The 17,311-nt window shown below is 36.3% G+C and overlaps 1 protein-coding gene and 2 pseudogenes across 1 annotated transcript; 1 reads left to right on the top strand and 2 right to left on the bottom strand.

Moving 5' to 3' along the window:
• Positions 1-1,148: 1,148 nt before the first annotated feature.
• On the bottom strand, positions 1,149-2,029 carry LOC143391412 (olfactory receptor 52N4-like; annotated as a pseudogene).
• Positions 2,030-3,070: 1,041 nt separating this feature from the next.
• LOC143391413 (mortality factor 4-like protein 2) lies at positions 3,071-4,309 on the top strand. The gene has a single exon (XM_076844116.2). The coding sequence runs from the start codon at positions 3,346-3,348 to the stop codon at positions 4,210-4,212; it is 867 nt and encodes a 288-aa protein (XP_076700231.2). The 5' UTR covers positions 3,071-3,345; the 3' UTR covers positions 4,213-4,309.
• Positions 4,310-15,669: 11,360 nt separating this feature from the next.
• Positions 15,670-16,658, bottom strand: LOC143391414 (olfactory receptor 52P1-like; annotated as a pseudogene).
• Between the last annotated feature and the right edge of the window lie 653 nt (positions 16,659-17,311).

Raw genomic sequence — 17,311 nt, forward strand, 5'->3', positions numbered from 1 at the left:
GTTACATTTGGTTAAGAAAACTACCTCTCTTTCAGAGTTTGTGCTTTTTAAGGGTCTGTTGGAGAAAACTAAATGTCCAATTATTCTCTCGTGAAATACCTATGTATGTGACCAGAGTAGGAAAGACATGTTGTCTAAAATTATGGTTCTAGAAAGATGCCTAAAGATTTCAGACTCATAATAATAAATACTTCATGGGGTGCATTCCATCTTCTTCTTCAGTAAGAAGTCATTGAAGAAAGCCATTTTTAAAAAACTATAAAAATATAGACAAAAATCAATAGAGTAGAAGTAGGTAACAGGAGATGAGAGAAGATGAGGAAAGAGAAGTACTGAGGATTGAATTAGAGCAAATTATATTTCATGATTGTATAATTGTGTCAAAATGATTTATAATGTTATGTATGACTAAAATCATATAACTAGAAGAAAGAAAGAAAAAAAAAAAGAAACATGTATCTAATCCCAGTAGCTCGGAAGAGAGGCTGAGGCAGGAGGATTACAAGTTCAAAGCCAGCCTCACCAACATAGAAAGATTCTAAGCAACTTGGTAAAACCCTGTCTTAAAATAAAACATATAAAAGGCTGGGGATGTGGCTCAGTGGCAAACCATCCGGAGTTCAACCCCCACACCATTCCCTCCACCACAAAACAAAAAAACAAAAAAAAAAAAGAAAGAAAGAAAGAAAAAGAAAATAAATATGTAGCACATATTTCCAGAAGAATGTCACTACTAGTCATCAATCTGGAAATTACTATTTGAAAACAATACTCAGATAACATTATTACACTTTATTCAATTTTCCCTAGGTCTTTTTAAAGGAAATTTGGTGTACTTATTAGTCTACTTTTTCACAGATACCAGAAGGTGAGAAATTCATAGAAAATTGCTGGGCATGCTAAGTGACATTAAAATTCTCAAGGCACTTTTGGAAAATGCACAATTCTACAAGCTCCATCTGTATGGGTATGTGTGGTTAAAACAGATGTATTATCTTACACAGCTAAGGAATTTACCATCTCCTGAAAAGAAACAGGCAAATTTTAGATATAATTATTTTCTTCTCTTCCCCTTGTAAATGCTTATTTATTTATATGTTGTGGGACTTGGTGTCCTTAGAACCTGAAAGGATCCTCATGACACAGTCTCATATCTGCTTAGTTTTCACCCCATAGACCACAGGGTTCATGGTGGGAGGCAAAAGCAGATAAATATTGGCCACGATGATGTGGCAAGATGGAGAGATTGTGTGGCCTCCAAAGTGATGGGAAAAGAAGGAGAAGAAAGCAGGACTGTAGGAGAAGACGATGGCACAGATGTGGGCAGTGCAGGTGCTGAAGGCCTTTTGCCGAGCATCTGCTGAGGAGAGGAGGATCATGGTGTAGAAGACTGTGATGCACAGGATGTCAAAGCTTCCAATAAGGAGGGCTACCATTAAACCATAGATGGCGTTGACCTTGACATTGCCACAGGATAATTTGGCTACAGACATGTGGTCACAGTAGTATGAGGGATGACATTGCCTCTGCAGTAGGGAAGGTGCTTGGTGAGGAAAGTGAGCAACACCCCTCTTAGGAAGGTGGCGAGCCCAACCTTCCCAATGACATCACTGGTGAGGATGACTGAATAGCGCAGAGGGTAGCAGATGGCCACATAGCAGTCCAGGGCCATAAGCATGAGCACCCCAGACTCCATCCCTGTGAAGGTATGGATGAAGAACATCTGGACCAGGCATTCATCAAATCCAGTTTCCTTGAGGTGAAACCAGAAGATGCAGAGGACTTTAGGGATTGTGCTAGAGCACATGACAAGGTCAGTTAGAAAAAGCATAGCCAAGAAGTAGTACATGGGTCTGTGCAGGGAGTTCTCATAGCGTATGAGGTAGAGGAGTCCACAATTCCCAACCACAGCCACTACATACATGGAGCAGAATGAGAAGGAAACCCAGATGTGCATGTCCTCCAGGCCTGGGATCCCATTAAGAATGAATGAAGCTGGGGTTACATATGTTTTCTTCAGGGTCAGCATAATCAAGCTAGTATGGCCACTAAACAGCTTAAAGTTACATGAGTTTTCCTAAAGTAGGAGAGAGAGAGAGAGAGAGAGAGAGAGAGAGAGAGAGAATAGATTAAGGCTACTGTCTTCCCCCATCCCTACTTTTTAAAAAATTACATAGAACATTTTCATGATCAGATATTCAAATTTTTCTGAGTGCCACAGTACAGCTTTGTTTGCTTATTATTTGTTGTTAATTCATTGATTCATTCAATAAGTTCTTATCAAGCAATCTAAGTGTTTATCAGAGAAACTGATTGTACATCAATTACTTTAAGCTGCAGATTCACACCTTCATAATTTATAATCAAGTATAATAAGGAATTTTTGTTAGAATACCTTATTTATCTGTTAATTATTTCACACTCACTATGAATGTGATCCTAAAGAAGAATACTTTGATCACCTCACTGATGAGCCAACAAACACAAAATTTAAAACACTTTTAAAATTCTTAATTAATGACTCATGACAAGCAAGGTGATGCATACCAATAATTCTAGGCACTCATAAAGGCAGGAGGATGGAAGGCTTGAGGCCAACCTCTGCAATTTATTCAGGCTCTAAGCAACTTAGTGAGACCATATCTCAAAATAAAACATAAAAAAGGACTAGGGAGAAAAAATAATAAATTGTATAGAATCAAACTAAAAAACTTCTTCACAGCAAAGGTAATAATGAAGAATGTGAAGAAAGGTTACTGAATGAGAGATAATATGTGCCACCTGCACCTAAGATAGAGCATTAATCTCCAGGCTATATTAAAACACAGAGAGAGAGAGAGAGAGAGAGAGAGAGAGAGAGAGAGAGAGAGAATCCCAAATAACCCAATCCAATAATGGGCAAAGGAATTGAAGAGACACTTCACAGAAGTAGAAATATGATTGGTCAACAAATATATGAAAAGTGTTCAACATCTCTAGCAATTAGAGTAAAGCAAATCAAAACTACACTGAGATTTCATCTCACTCCAGTCAGAATGTCAATTATTAAGAATACAAGCGACTATGGCGGTTGGAGGGACGGCAGTGATCACACGTCGGCTGCTGGAATGAACTGGATTCTCGTTTCAGATCACCATCAGAAAAGCTAAGTTTGCCTTACAGTAAGGATCAGGAGATCTGATCCTGTTTGCAGAACCATCCCTGATTACAGAGCCTTGGGCTGTGTCTCTCACTTCATCCTTCTAGATCATCCCAGAAGATCTGTAAGATTCCATCTGGGAAATCACTAGGAGTTCTTGGAAGGGAAAGAAGGAAGATTGTTGGTTGGAATAAAAACAGGGTTGAATGAGTTCCAGAAAGCAGGGTTCTCAAACTCTTGGACAACAATCTGCCGAAGAAGGCAACTTTAAAAAACCAACTCGAAGCAACATGCAGAGAAGTAAGACGAGAGGGGCCTCCTCAGGAAAGAAGACAGCTGCTCCACAGCCAAAGAATCTTGAGCCAGCTCTCCCAGGAAGATGGGTGGGTCGCTCTGCAGAAAAGCCCCCTTTGGGATCTGTGAGGAAGACAAGAAAGAACAAACAGAAGACCCCTGGAAATGGAGATGGTGGCAGTACCAGTGAAGCACCCCAGCCCCCACGGAAGAAAAGGGCCCGGGTTGACCCCACTGTGGAAAGGGAAGAGGCATTTAAGAATAGAATGGACGTTAAAGTGAAGATTCCTGAAGAATTAAAACCATGGCTCGTCGAAGACTGGGACTTGGTAACCAGGCAGAAGCACCTGTTTCAGCTCCCAGCTAAGAAGAATGTAGATGCTATTCTGGAAGAGTATGCCAATTGTAAGAAATCACAGGGGAATGTTGATAACAAGGAATATGCGGTTAATGAAGTTGTGGCAGGAATAAAAGAGTATTTCAATGTGATGTTGGGCACTCAGCTGTTGTACAAATTTGAGAGGCCCCAGTATGCTGAGATCCTTTTGGCCCACCCTGATGCGCCAATGTCCCAGGTTTATGGAGCGCCACACCTACTGAGATTATTTGTAAGAATTGGAGCAATGTTGGCCTATATGCCTCTTGATGAGAAGAGCCTTGCATTATTGTTGGGCTATCTGCATGATTTCCTAAAATATCTGGCAAAGAATTCTGCATCTCTGTTTACTACCAGTGATTACAAAGTGGCTTCTGCTGAGTACCACCGCAAAGCCCTGTGAGGGTCTACTGACCACTCACTATTATGTCTGGTATCTGTAAACACTTTCTGTTCTTAGTCCTTTCCTTGTAAAATTGATGTTCTTTAAAATTGTTAATGTATAATAGGGCTTATGTTTCAGTTTGTTTTCTGTTCTGTTTAAACAAAATAAAAGGAATACAAGCTCCTTTCCTCATTTCAAAGTTGCTACCAGTGTATGCAGTAATTAGATAAAGAAGAAAACATTCAGTAGAACATTTTATTGCCTAGTTGACAACATTGCTTGAATGCTGGTGGTTCTATCCCTTTGACACTACACAATTTTCTAATGTGTGTTAAATGCTATGTGACGAAATGCCCTGATTTCTAGTGCCAAAGGTTCAACAATGTATATACCCGAAAACCCATGCATTTGTGCTTTTTTTTTTTTTATGGTGCTTGAAGTAAAACAGCCCATCCTCTGCAAATCCATCTATGTTGTTCCTTAGGCATTCTATCCTTCCTCAAATTGTTGAAGGATGGTGGTTTGTTTCATGGTTTTTGTATTTGAGTCTAATGCACATTCTAACATGATAGAGGCAATGCATTATTGTGTAGCCACAGTTTTCTGGAGAAGTTGATATTTTAGGAATTGTATTTCAGATCTTAAATAAAATTTGTTTCTAAATTTCAAAAAAAAAAGAATACAAGCAACAATAAATATTGGTGAAAATGTATGTGTGGTGGGGGGAATATACTCATACATTGCTCATGGGACTGCAAATTGGTGCAACCACCCTGGAAAGCAGTATTCCTCAGAAAACTTGGAGTAAAACCACCATTGACCAAGTTATCCCACTCCGAGTTTTGGACCCTAAAGACTTAAAATCAAGATACTATAGTGACACAGCCACACTGATGTTTATAGCAGCTCAATTCACAAAAGCTAAACTATGGAACCAACCTAGGAGCCCTTCAAGAGATGAATGGATAAAGAAAATGTGGTACATATTCACAATTACATATTATTCAGTCATAAAGGAAAATGAAATTATGACATTTGCCCATAAATGGATGGAACAGGAGAACATCACGCTAAGTAAAATAAGCCAAACCCCAAAAACCAAAGCAGAATGTTTTCTCTGATATGTGGATGCTAACTCACAAAAAGAGAGGAGGTAGGGAAGAATAGAAGTCCTTTAAATAGAACAAGAGGAATGAAGGGACAGGAGTGGGTTGGGAATAGAAGGATAGTAGAATGAATCATTCATTACTATTGTATGTGCATACATGATAACACAAGTAATGAAAGAAATGTATATCATATACAACTAGAAGAATGAGAAATTATACTCCAAATACATATAATATGGCAAAATACATTCTACTATTATGTATAACTAATAATAAAAAAATTAAGAAATAAAAGACAAATTATTAATATCTAAAAATATTTGCAATTTACATTATGCACTTTAAATATTCATGGTCTAAAGGAGAATTCACAAGATAAATAAAAAATAACATATTTAATTATTGATTTAAATAAAATAAAACAAAATTCATCGGGAATTTTATATGCAGTTAAAGCTTCTCTTTCAGGAAAGCTTGTTCTCTTAAATATCTTATATTAGAAAATTAAAAAATAAAAGGGCTTGGGATGTTGCTCAATGGTTAAATACACCTGGGTCATTCAATCCCTAGTACTAAAATATAATTAAAATTAATGACGGGATTTACTGTTGGTAACCAAGCACTGTTCAAAGCATTTTGGAATCATTATATGACTTTCATCTCAAAGGATCCTAGGATCTCACAAGTCAGTGATATTCTAGATTTAGTCTTCTCACTTTCTATGATGTATGGCTCTTATCCTTTCCCACATCCAGTCTATGTGCATTTTAAAAAAACTTCTTTTTTCTCAAATTAAACTTCTACTCATAATTGAAAATTGCTTAGGATGGTGCCTAGGATGGTGAATCTATGAATGATAACGAATCATTTATTTTATTCTTTCCATAAATTTGCATGTTTTATGGTCAGGCATTGACCACTGAGAATAATTCATTAAAAATAAAATCACATTGCTGGGGAAAATACAAGATTACTAAAGCATACTGGCATCGTTGAAGTGCTCAGGGTGTATTTTCTTCTCATCATAAAGCAACATCTGGGGGACAAGTAAGATTTATCATAACACAACTTCTTTCAAAAATTGTGAAGAAACACAGGTTGTACACACTCTTCAAGGGCATAGTTTTAGGCTTTTACAAAATCTTAGAGCTATTATAGTATCAAAGGAGCACCTGTGTATCTAACCTAGTCTCAGGAGGAGCTTTTAGTGAAATGGGAAAATGCTCTAGACCTGAAGCATTAAGACAATCCTGACATATCAAAATGGGAGGGATCATATTCTTTCCTATGTGCTATTTTCTACTTACATAAACTGGTATTCTTGGCTTTGTGATGGATAGTCCTCTATCTTTTGGTGTTCCCTTGACCTACCCTCCTCAAAAGTGACTAATTTCTACTCATTATTCAAGCAAAACTATCATCAGGAAGACTCAGATGTCCTTTGGACTTGATGGTGTTTCATCCTCTAAATGCACCCAAAATAATGTAGTCTCCAAAAGCTGTGATGAGTGGTAAGAGACCCATTGGATTAAAATTTATACTTTTTTAGTTCTGCTTACCTTATGAATGAAAATTAGTTCATATTTAGGAATCTTTCACAGTTTGATAAAATCATCTATGTTAGGGATATTGTTCAACAAATCATCACCAATGTCTAGCACATCAAATCACACATAGTACATACTCAATAATTTTATTTTTAAATAAATATATAGATGAGTAATGAATGCATGACATGTTGAACTTCACTTTGAGAAATCTAGATTATAATCTAAGTATTATCATTTAGAGTGCATAAAGGATACCAGCAGAAGAAAAAATGCAGATTATATTCCTTAAGATTAATGGGAAAGATAAATAAAGCATCACTATCATAAACTACAGAGACAAAGAAAATCCAAACAAAGTGGAAAGTAAACATAAAATGACAAAGATGGGACACATATATTAGTTTGGGTAATAACTATAAATCATTCAAACTTCCCATTACAAAACATAATCATTTTTAAATGACATATACAGCATGAATGAGCACATAGAATAAAAATTACATACAAAGGTTTAAAAACGAATGAAGATGTTTTTTAAAAAGTGAACAGTATCCCAAAGTATCAGGGAGGTTGTATTAATGTTATACAAAGAGAATTCAAAGCAAAAACACTTGGGTCAAGATCCCTTTGGGGAAGCAAAATGCTTGGTAGTTTTCAATTAAAGTTAATTGTACCAAATTGTTTGATTTCCAGCCAAATGAGATATTTTCATAATACAAATGATGAAGAACACATTCATATTCTTATTGTGCGAATACAAAAGGAAAGTTGAAATATAGACTTCTTATAAAACTACTCAATTTTCTGTGTAAGACAACTGGATTAGTCACAAGCTAAAATGTTAGCTTTCTGATTTCGAAGAGTGTATTAATTTTTTTTTAGAATAAAGCATAAAATTTTGCCTTTGCAATATAAGAAATGCTTTTCCTTGAAAACTAAAATTACGAACAAGATTTTGTCTTTAATCTTAGTAAACTTGTAAGTTATATTTGTAGTCAACATATTTTCAGGTTTCTTACACATATATTTTTAGGCTAAACATATATAGTCTGTACATGTACATATAGATGTATATATAAACACACAAACATATAAGTAATATGCATTTAATTAAGGCAGCAGTAAGAAGTTGATAAAATTATGTTTCAATAATTTATAGCTATTTGGAATGAGCTAGTCAATAGGGTCACTATTCTTTTCTTCCTCTATACCACTTTAATGCATTGAACAGTGTCTCTTAATTGTAAAGTTCAGTACTTGCTTCAAGGTATATATTGCATTGTAAACATCAGTGCACAAAGCACATTCATAGCTTCTCTTGGAGTTATATAATTTTATACAAAAAGTAGAGAATGATAGATTAGTGTCTTAATGATATTTGTTCAGAAAGAACAAGTGCCTGGGGGGACAAAAAGATATTGTGGCTATACACATATATCCAAGTATGAGCAGGTAGTTCTATTACACTTTAAGTATGTATCCATGTATCAGCAGCACGTAGAAAAATTAAGGGAAATTTCTGGTTGGTGGTGCAAGACTTTAATCTCCAAGACTCTCAAAAGGCTAAAGCAGAAGGATTGTCAACTTAGTGAGACCCTATTTCAAAATAAAACATAAAATCGGCAGTGGCTGCTGGGTTCAATCCCTAGTGACACATACACACACACAAACACACACAGAATAATAAAATATTAAATACTTCCTAAACAATATATGTATCTTGATTACTTGTCCACTTTTCTGAAGTATTTTAAAATACTAAATACACATTTTCTCATATTTACTTATTGTGTGTATGGCTTTATCACTAGAACTGGTCTTTTGCTTACACAAGTTTATCCCCTATTCAATATATTCATGAAGATCTCTAGATCTAGTTTCTAGTATTAACTACAACTGTAAGTAGTTGCCTTTGCAAAACAGACCTAAAATAATTTCAACACATCATTTTATTTCTTCTGCAAAGAACAGTTGTTTAATTAAGGCAAATATTTCTTTTCATCTAGTGTAACTATTCTGATAGTCGCTTCTCTCTAATTTGACTTTGTAGTATTTTAAATTGATAATCTTTCATTAACCAACTTTGAGTTATTAGAACAACCTCATTTGGTCACAATTTATTTTCCTCTGTAACACCTACCACACATACATGCACAGGGGTTTATGGGAATTATTAAGTAGCAGATGCAATTTCATTATAAATGCAAGGCTACTATCACTTTGCAGTTCTTACATCAGTTGTAGTATGTTTAACATGTATCTATTTTATCTCCGTTTTCAATTGTTTGGCAAAAAGTTGTCACTAAGGCTCTCCTTTGGCTTATTTTGGTAAACATTTTATTTATTTATTGAAGAATAAAAAATATCTACTTAAAGCTGTCAGGTGTTATTTTCCATGTGTCAATTAGGTTAAGTTGCTCATTTTCTCAGATCTTCTATGTTAATTCGATTATTCTAACTCCTTGTCCTTCAGTTACTGAGAACATATGTTAAAATATCCAGCTGTGATTTGACTATCAATTTGGCAATTCCCCTTCTAGTCCCAGTAATTTCTTCTATGGGCCAGTATGTGTGAATCTGTAATCTTAGGCACCTAGAAATTCAGGTATTTTATGTTTATGTATTGACTTGATAATGTAATATATAAAATGTTGCATTTCATTTTTCCTAATATTTCTAGTGCTAAAACCTGTTTTTCCTGCAATTGCCACACCAGCTTTTTCAAGTATTTATAAATTTAAATTTAGTAATTTTTAATTGAAAGTAATCATTTTCTTTTTTCAATTGGTTGCCTGGTCAAATTACATTAATCTAATTATTGAAGCAACTTTTCCTCAAGTTTCCTCATTTCTGTTTATTTTAATTTAGTCCTATACTTTTTCCTTACTCTTTTTAGACCAATGAAATTGGTATTATCACTATTTTTGTTGTATTTTCTCCAATATCAGTTTTTTGTTATTCAGCCTTACATTTTGATGCTGAATGATTTATATATTATTTCCACTATTTCAAAAACTAAATATTCATCCATGATTACTCAAATATTTTTCCTGACTATTGCATTAATTTCTGCAGTTCTGTTTTCACATCAGTAATTATTATTCTATGTATGGAATAACATATTTTAGTATTCCCTCTCATCTTTTATTTATATGTATAAGTATTTTATCTTCCTTTTGAAGGATGTTTTAATTGGATATATAACACAAGTTTTTGAAATTTTTTTTCAGCACTTCAAAACTATGACTTTCCAGTCTTCTTTCTTTACATTTTTATTGTGAAGTTGACTACTAGCTTAAAGGCTATAACACTAAGGGGAATGTTCATAGAATATTCTAAATAAAATATTTCCAGTTATGTTTTGGATGTGAGGTGTCCTCCAAATGTTCACATGTGAGACAATGCAAGAACCTTTATAGGTGAAATGACTGGTTTATGAGAAAGTTAACCTAATCAGTGCATTAATCCCCAGACAGTGATTAACTTGGTGGTAACCCTAGGCAGGTATGGTGTGGCTGGAGGAAGTGAATCTTTGGAGGTGTGCCTTTGGGGTTTATATTTTGTCTTGTCATAGTGGGGAGAGTCTTTCTCTATTTCTGCTTCCTGGTGCCATGTCTCCAGCTGCTTTTCTCTGTCATATACTTACATGATGTTATTCTGTCTTTCCTCAGGCTTGAGGAATAGAATTGGCCATATGTGGAATGAGACCCCAATAAACTTTTCATCCTTAAGATTGTTCTTGTCAGGTCTTTGGGTCACAGCAGTAAAAAGGTTCACTAAAACACAGATCCACAATGAAGTGTGTGTGTGTGTGTGTGTGTGTGTGTGTGTGGCAGAAAGGCCTATGAGCAAAGATAATCACCATAGGGTCATTTGTGGTGACAGAGAGACTGGAAAAATATAGATATCTACAATCTGGGATGGTTACAAAATGATTCCTGGTTGCATACTATGAAAATCTGTAGAATAATCAAATGCAAGAAATAAACTATAGCTAAGTAGACAAATGCATTATGAAAACAATTTAGTTGAAATTGAGCCACATATTATTATAATACAAAAAATGGACACAGCTATAGAATTTAGCCAGTCCATATTCATATATCTAAAAAACTTTGCAGACATACTATAAAGGATGCCAATTGGTGACAGGAATGAGGAGAAAAAATTGAATAAAGTGATGAAAGTAAAATAAAGAACAAAACAAGAAAAGAACCTAGCAGTAACAGAGTTAATGCTCCATTCAGAAAAGCATAAAGTAAAGCTAACTTCACCTTGAACTAGCACCTGAGCTTCAGTGATCCATTGAGTTAATATGCTCAAGAGTCATAGCATACAATGTGTTTATGGCTACTTATATTTCAATATCTAGGGACTATGTACAAAAAGGAGACAGGTGAACCCAGGGATATTCTGATATGAAGAAAAATGAAATCAAATTATGCGGAAAGGTTTTAGTGAGAATGAAGAACAACACAGAATGTATAGTGTTTTCAAAAGTCAAGAAAAGGGTCTGTTTCTAGATAAAAAGACTAATGAGTATTGTTGAGAGATGGAAACAGATGAGCACAGAAAAGAACCTACTGTGCCTTCTACTAGAGGAAGACTCAAAACAGGACAGAATGGAAATTCCTGAGCACTATTAGCATCAGAAAAGGAATGTGGATTCTCACAAGTTGAATGGAAAGAACTGGCTCTTTAATCCTCTTCATGGTATGTTGACATTGCTGTGAAACCACTGTTCTCTGTTCTTTGTTTATTGTGTCACTTGCAAGTATGTGTAGTGTTAAATTCCCTAATCCCTGGTGTTTAATGGGGAAGGGACATCATTTTCCTTCTTCCTAAAGCAATCACTTTGTATATTTTTGGAAGAGTATCTTATACTATACAATCTCTAAGTTTTTGCTTATTTTTGTTTCACCTTCAAGATTTACAATTATAGTTTTATTCTTTCAGGAATTGAAAGTTAGAAAACAATGAAAATCTCCTTCAGTCCTTTGTGTTTTCTTAAGTTTCCCCCTTTGTACCTTTCCTGACTGTTTTGAACATTTCATTAGCTTGCCTTTCACTTCCAGCAGCTCAACTCCAATGTTTCTCATTCAACTCTTATGAGTCAAATGTGGGTTCTCTTTGACTTTAACCTATTGCTAGACTTCTTGCCTTTATGAATTTGTAGTTTAGTAGTTTTAAAATTTCTTTGTCATCGTCTCTTAAAATATTTATTTTTCCTCATTTCCCCCTCCTGTCCTCCATATCTGTGTCCCACATGTCATTTGTGCCTCCTGTTTGTTTCTTTCATTATTTTTTAAAAATTTGTGCTATAGTTTGAAGATATTTCTATTAGTCCATATTTATTTATTAATTCTTTCTTGTTTAGGGGTCACTATGAGAATGTATGGAATGAAATCTGAAGATAGATGTGAGATCTGTGAAATACATTTGGAAATCAATGGGCTCAGATCAAAACATTTCTCATCTGCTATCCAACAGGGAAAGAGAAGGAGGGGGAGGGGGACAGGGACTGAGATCTGTTTCTGCTATGGCTCCTGTCTTACTTGAGTGGAGTCCCAAGAGTTCCTATTCTCTGAGGAAGTGATATTAAACTTCTTTTGATTTTAAAGAACAAAGGTTCCACTCAAAAAATACCTTTTTGCAAAAAAGATGCATTTTTCTGTTCAGTATGTTTATAAGAGTAGAAATGTCTTTGATCACTCCTGATCCAAGTATTCAAACAATAATAGCCTTCATATTTTTATACCTTTTTTCCCGTTTTCTTTTATATTGACTTAATCACAGACAGATCTTTTCAAATGATGGCAAGATGAGCACTGACATATCTAGCTAGATTTATATTCTGTAAGCTAAGCCCACCAATTAAAAAGGTCCCTGTTCTCCAATTACAAAGGTTCCTATTCCCCAATATTTGCAGCAGAAGAGAAGATGCACCAGTCACCAGCTTAAGTCATGGGCTCACCCCTGTACCAACTGCAAGAGTCAATAGAGGGAGCTGTTTCATTTTTTTCTCCACTTACTGAATTATGTGTCACCTTTTGAGTCAAACAGAACTTAACCAAAGAAAAGCAGGTGGGAAATGCTGAAACAAACAAAAATTTTTACCCACTGTTTAATCCTTCAAGAAATAGATTCTGAAAACTAATACAATTCAAGTTCTGCTTACAATCAGGTTGGGTTCAAGATTTTATCATCAGCAAGAGACAGTGGCAGTGGAAGGGGTCTGTTAAGCATTCCATAGATCATGAATCAAAGAAGAAATGAAAAAGCAAGAGAAGCTCCTAGTGCAGAAAATAGTGAAGGCCCTTCTAATGTATACTAGGTGGTGTCTCCTACAGGAAGCTTTCTTCCGTTCTGGGCATTCAGTTCTTCTACCCATAGTCCTCACTTCTCTGGACTGAGATTGGATGGAGTGAGAAGATAACCAAGATGCATCTCTGAAAAACATCAACATTTGAAAGTCAGGTTTGTGAAGAAAAGTTAAGGAGAACAGGGAAACCATTACAGGGATAGAAAAAAGAGTTATATGGGATTACAGAAGTCACACTGAATAGATTTTGCAGAAGTAGATCATGGCCAATAACACATGGTCTTGGTCTAAACTTCCAATAGCATGTAAGGAGGCTTCTTGAGTAGAAAAAAGGTTAGATGTAAATGAATATAGCAAAAGAGATCTCCAAAGTCTACAAGAATATTTGGATTTGAGATGTATACTTCTAATTGTTTCATTGAACTTTATGGAATAGGAATTAATGTAACATTTGAAGCCTGAGGAGAATGAATTTTACAAGGGAATTAGATGAGATAAAAACTTAATATAAAATATGCAGTAGATAAAAATGTAGACAACTAGCATTGAGATCCCAGTTTTTTAAAAAACATGAACAAGTGTTTTTTGTTTTTTTTTCTACATGAGTATCTGTAGGCTCTTTTCAGAATTACTTCAAACTCTACTTGTTAGAATTTAAAACAGAGTACAAGATTGTTCCAGAGTTAGCTTTGTAAGTTTTTGTGTTAACAATATGGTCAATGAAGACGGGCATGATTTTGCACACCTATAATCCTCAGTAAAACTCTGGAGATTGAGGCAGGAAGATCTCAAGTTCTAGGATATCCTCAGCAATTTAGTGATAACCTTTCTCACTAAAAGGTGGTACAACTCAAGGGTAGAGAACAGCCTAGCATGCATGAAACCTTGGGTTCCATCCCCATTATGAAGAAAGAGAAAGAGAGAGTGAGAGCAAAAGAGAGAGAAGGAAAGAATGTCAGAAAGAGAGAAAGAAAGGGAGAGAGAAAGGAGATGGTTTAAAGAATAACATAAGTAATTCAGTTGAGGATTAGTAGTATTTAGAATTGTATGGAATTATTAAAAAGTTGTTCAGATTATCTCAAATTGAGGTTAAAAGGGAAAATTAAAACTAGTGTCAGCTGATTCATTGACAATTTTCCTATAGAATAACACAATGACTATCTTTGTTTTGAAAAATAGACAATGCCCAGAACAGTTTATTGAATTTCAATATATACAATGTGCTTATCTCCAGCTATCTGAAGTATTCCAATCAAAATATTTATTTTCTTAAGAATGGGAGCTCTCAAAAGCTGGATCCTGGTGTTTTACCCTCAGTGATGGTGCTTTCCAAGGGTGGAAGGATTTGTGAATGTCCATGACGGGGGTGGGGGGGGTTGTGTTCCACCCATCTAACAGGGTAGTGTGGCATGTGTAGAGGGTGACAAGTGGAAAGTGCTTCACATTAACAAAGCCAAAGAGTGATAATTATTCATAGAATGTGATAGACCAATAATCTAAAGATACTTTCTTGGAGATCAGAAGGCTCAGTAACTGGTTTCCAATCCCAGTTTCATGAATATAGTTAAGAAATTTTCACCACATGTGCTTAACTGGAATTGAATTTGACCCTCTTTTCTTACAAATAAATAGATAAGCTAATAAATAATGAATGAAATAACTAAGACTTTCCATTCTGATTGGTTTGGATCAGTCACTGTCCTTAACAGGTTCAGGAGATAGGAGTCAAGGACTTCTGGAAATCCCTCCCTGTGGTATGAATGTATAAGAATATTTGAAAATTGATAGAGCGTGATACACAAGGTCACTTGGACCTTGACTCCATAGAGAGTGAAGACTGGAATATTGTTTGTGGGCTAGATTCTGAGCTATTTCTGACCACTCCTCTACCCTTCTCCATAGTTATACTGACTTGTACTAAAGGATCTAAGTTTCATGTCCTCACTCTATGGCTAGTAATATTGTGAGTGTTGGTGGATCTCTTCTTTATTCCTGTGTTTAAAGTTTGATGGAGAAATATTGGATTTAAACGAAAACATAATAAAGTTCTTGAAGTTCTAATTTTGTTTAACTATGGCTTATCTTCTAATCCTTGCAGATGGTAAGACAGCAGTGACAGTGTAAGGTATGAAATTAGAAATCCATGCCTGGAGCCCTGGGGAGAGGGCCAGGGCTGTGCAGAGGCCCTTTAGAACTGCAGTGGGGCAGCCTTTCTCCAGAGCCTACGTGACTGTTTTCATTGCTGAGGTACGATCTAGGTGGTAAGAATCTTCCCATGTTTACACTTTCCTGGATGGAGAGGAAGAATGATAAACCTCATTGATCCCCTCTGTGATTTTTATCAGTCTTGGAAATGATCTAGAAGGTTCTGCAAAGAACACTATTTCATTATTAAAACCTCTTTCCAGTCTCAAATACTGAGGATTTCTTAATCGTGAAAAGTTTCATTTGTTGTTGTTGTTGTTTTGTTCTACACCTCTTCTATAATACAGAATCACTCAGATGCCTTTAACCCAGTTCTTTGTCCTCTCTGAAACACCCTGAAAACCCTTTCACGAATCTCCTTGGTCTTGACTCCATACACCACAGGGTTAAGAGCAGGTGGGAACAGCAGATAGACATTGGCCAAAAGAATATGAATATGGAGTGGAACTTGGTGGCCAAAGCGGTGTGTGAAAAAAGAAAAAAGAGCAGGTGTGTAAGAGATGAGGATGACACAGACATGGGAACCACAAGTCCCCAGGCCATGGACCAAGCTTCATGGGATGAGAGGCGAAGGACAGCTTCTGCAATGAGGGCAAAGGAGAGTCCAATGCAGAACAAGTCAACCCCAATGACCAACAGTGCGGCTGTCAGTCCATACTCACGGTTAGGCCTGGTGTCTCCACAGGCCAGCTTCACCACAGCCATGTGCTCACAGTATGTGTGGGGGATCACGTGGCTTTGGCAGAAGCTCAGGCGTCTGATGAGGAAGGGGCACGGGAGCATGAGCAAGGAACCTCGCACCATAGCTACCACCCCGATGCGGGCAATGATGGTGTCAGTGAGGATAGTAGCATAGCGAAGTGGGTGACAGATGGCCACATAGAGATCAAAGGCCATGGCCAGCAGCACTGTAGACTCCATCATGCAGAAGGTGTGAATGAAGAACATCTGTGCCAGGCAGGCAGAGGCAGAGATGTGTCCAGCTCCACACCAGAGGATGGCCAGCAGCTTGGGAACTGTGGAGAGGGAGGCAGCCAAAGCGATGGTCGAGAGCATGCACAGGAAAAGGTACACTGGCTTGTGCAAGGCTGGCTCAGTGGCAACAACAACCAGGATGGTTATATTGCCCATGATTGTGGCATTGCCCAGGCAGCACACAGGAAGTGAGAGCCACTTGTAGAATTGTTCCAGACCTGGGATGCCCAGGAGGAAGAAGATAGAAGGGTCCATGTTAGTGTGATTAGGAGAGTCCATGGTGTGGCCAAGAGTGCTGGACATCTTCTCTCATCAGAAACCCCCTCACAGCATCACACCACCTGGAGAGACAACACAAAATAGAAATATAAATGAGACTACAGTAATGCTTATTAGCTACAGAATGGTTGGCAAGCTGCATCATCCATAAACTGGCAATAATTAGTACTACTCCTTAGAGCTCTTTAGAGAATCATATGGATTAATACTTATAAAAAGCTTCAGATAGTACCTAACAGATAATACTTATTAAATGAATAAATATGAGAAAGGGCTTAAATATGCCTTTAAATAAACTAGAATTGTCTCCCATCTAGGGGCTCTCATCTTTACAGAAAGGGATGCACACTGTTATTTGGAGGAATAAAACTGAATACTCACATTTTATGGATATGGAAAGACATCATGTAGGACCATCCGTCTAGAACACAAGATGCAAATAAAGTTTCCTGGATAAAGATGAACTTCATTTTTGTGTTCTTTAATTTGGAATAGATTTTGATTTGGGATTTGGTTCCTGGCAATTGTCTTTTGGTAAATTGTTCCTGATAAAAGTTAGCCTAGTAGCTTCCAGTCTTTTCATTAATCAACAAATATTTTCCCATATATCAGCTCAATCTTCACCTAAAACTGCATAAGCTGTTTCACCTGTTCTTATATACCCAGTTTTTTTACCC

The sequence above is a fragment of the Callospermophilus lateralis genome, chromosome 2, assembly GCF_048772815.1.
Source record: "Callospermophilus lateralis isolate mCalLat2 chromosome 2, mCalLat2.hap1, whole genome shotgun sequence".
Taxonomy (NCBI): domain Eukaryota; kingdom Metazoa; phylum Chordata; class Mammalia; order Rodentia; family Sciuridae; genus Callospermophilus; species Callospermophilus lateralis.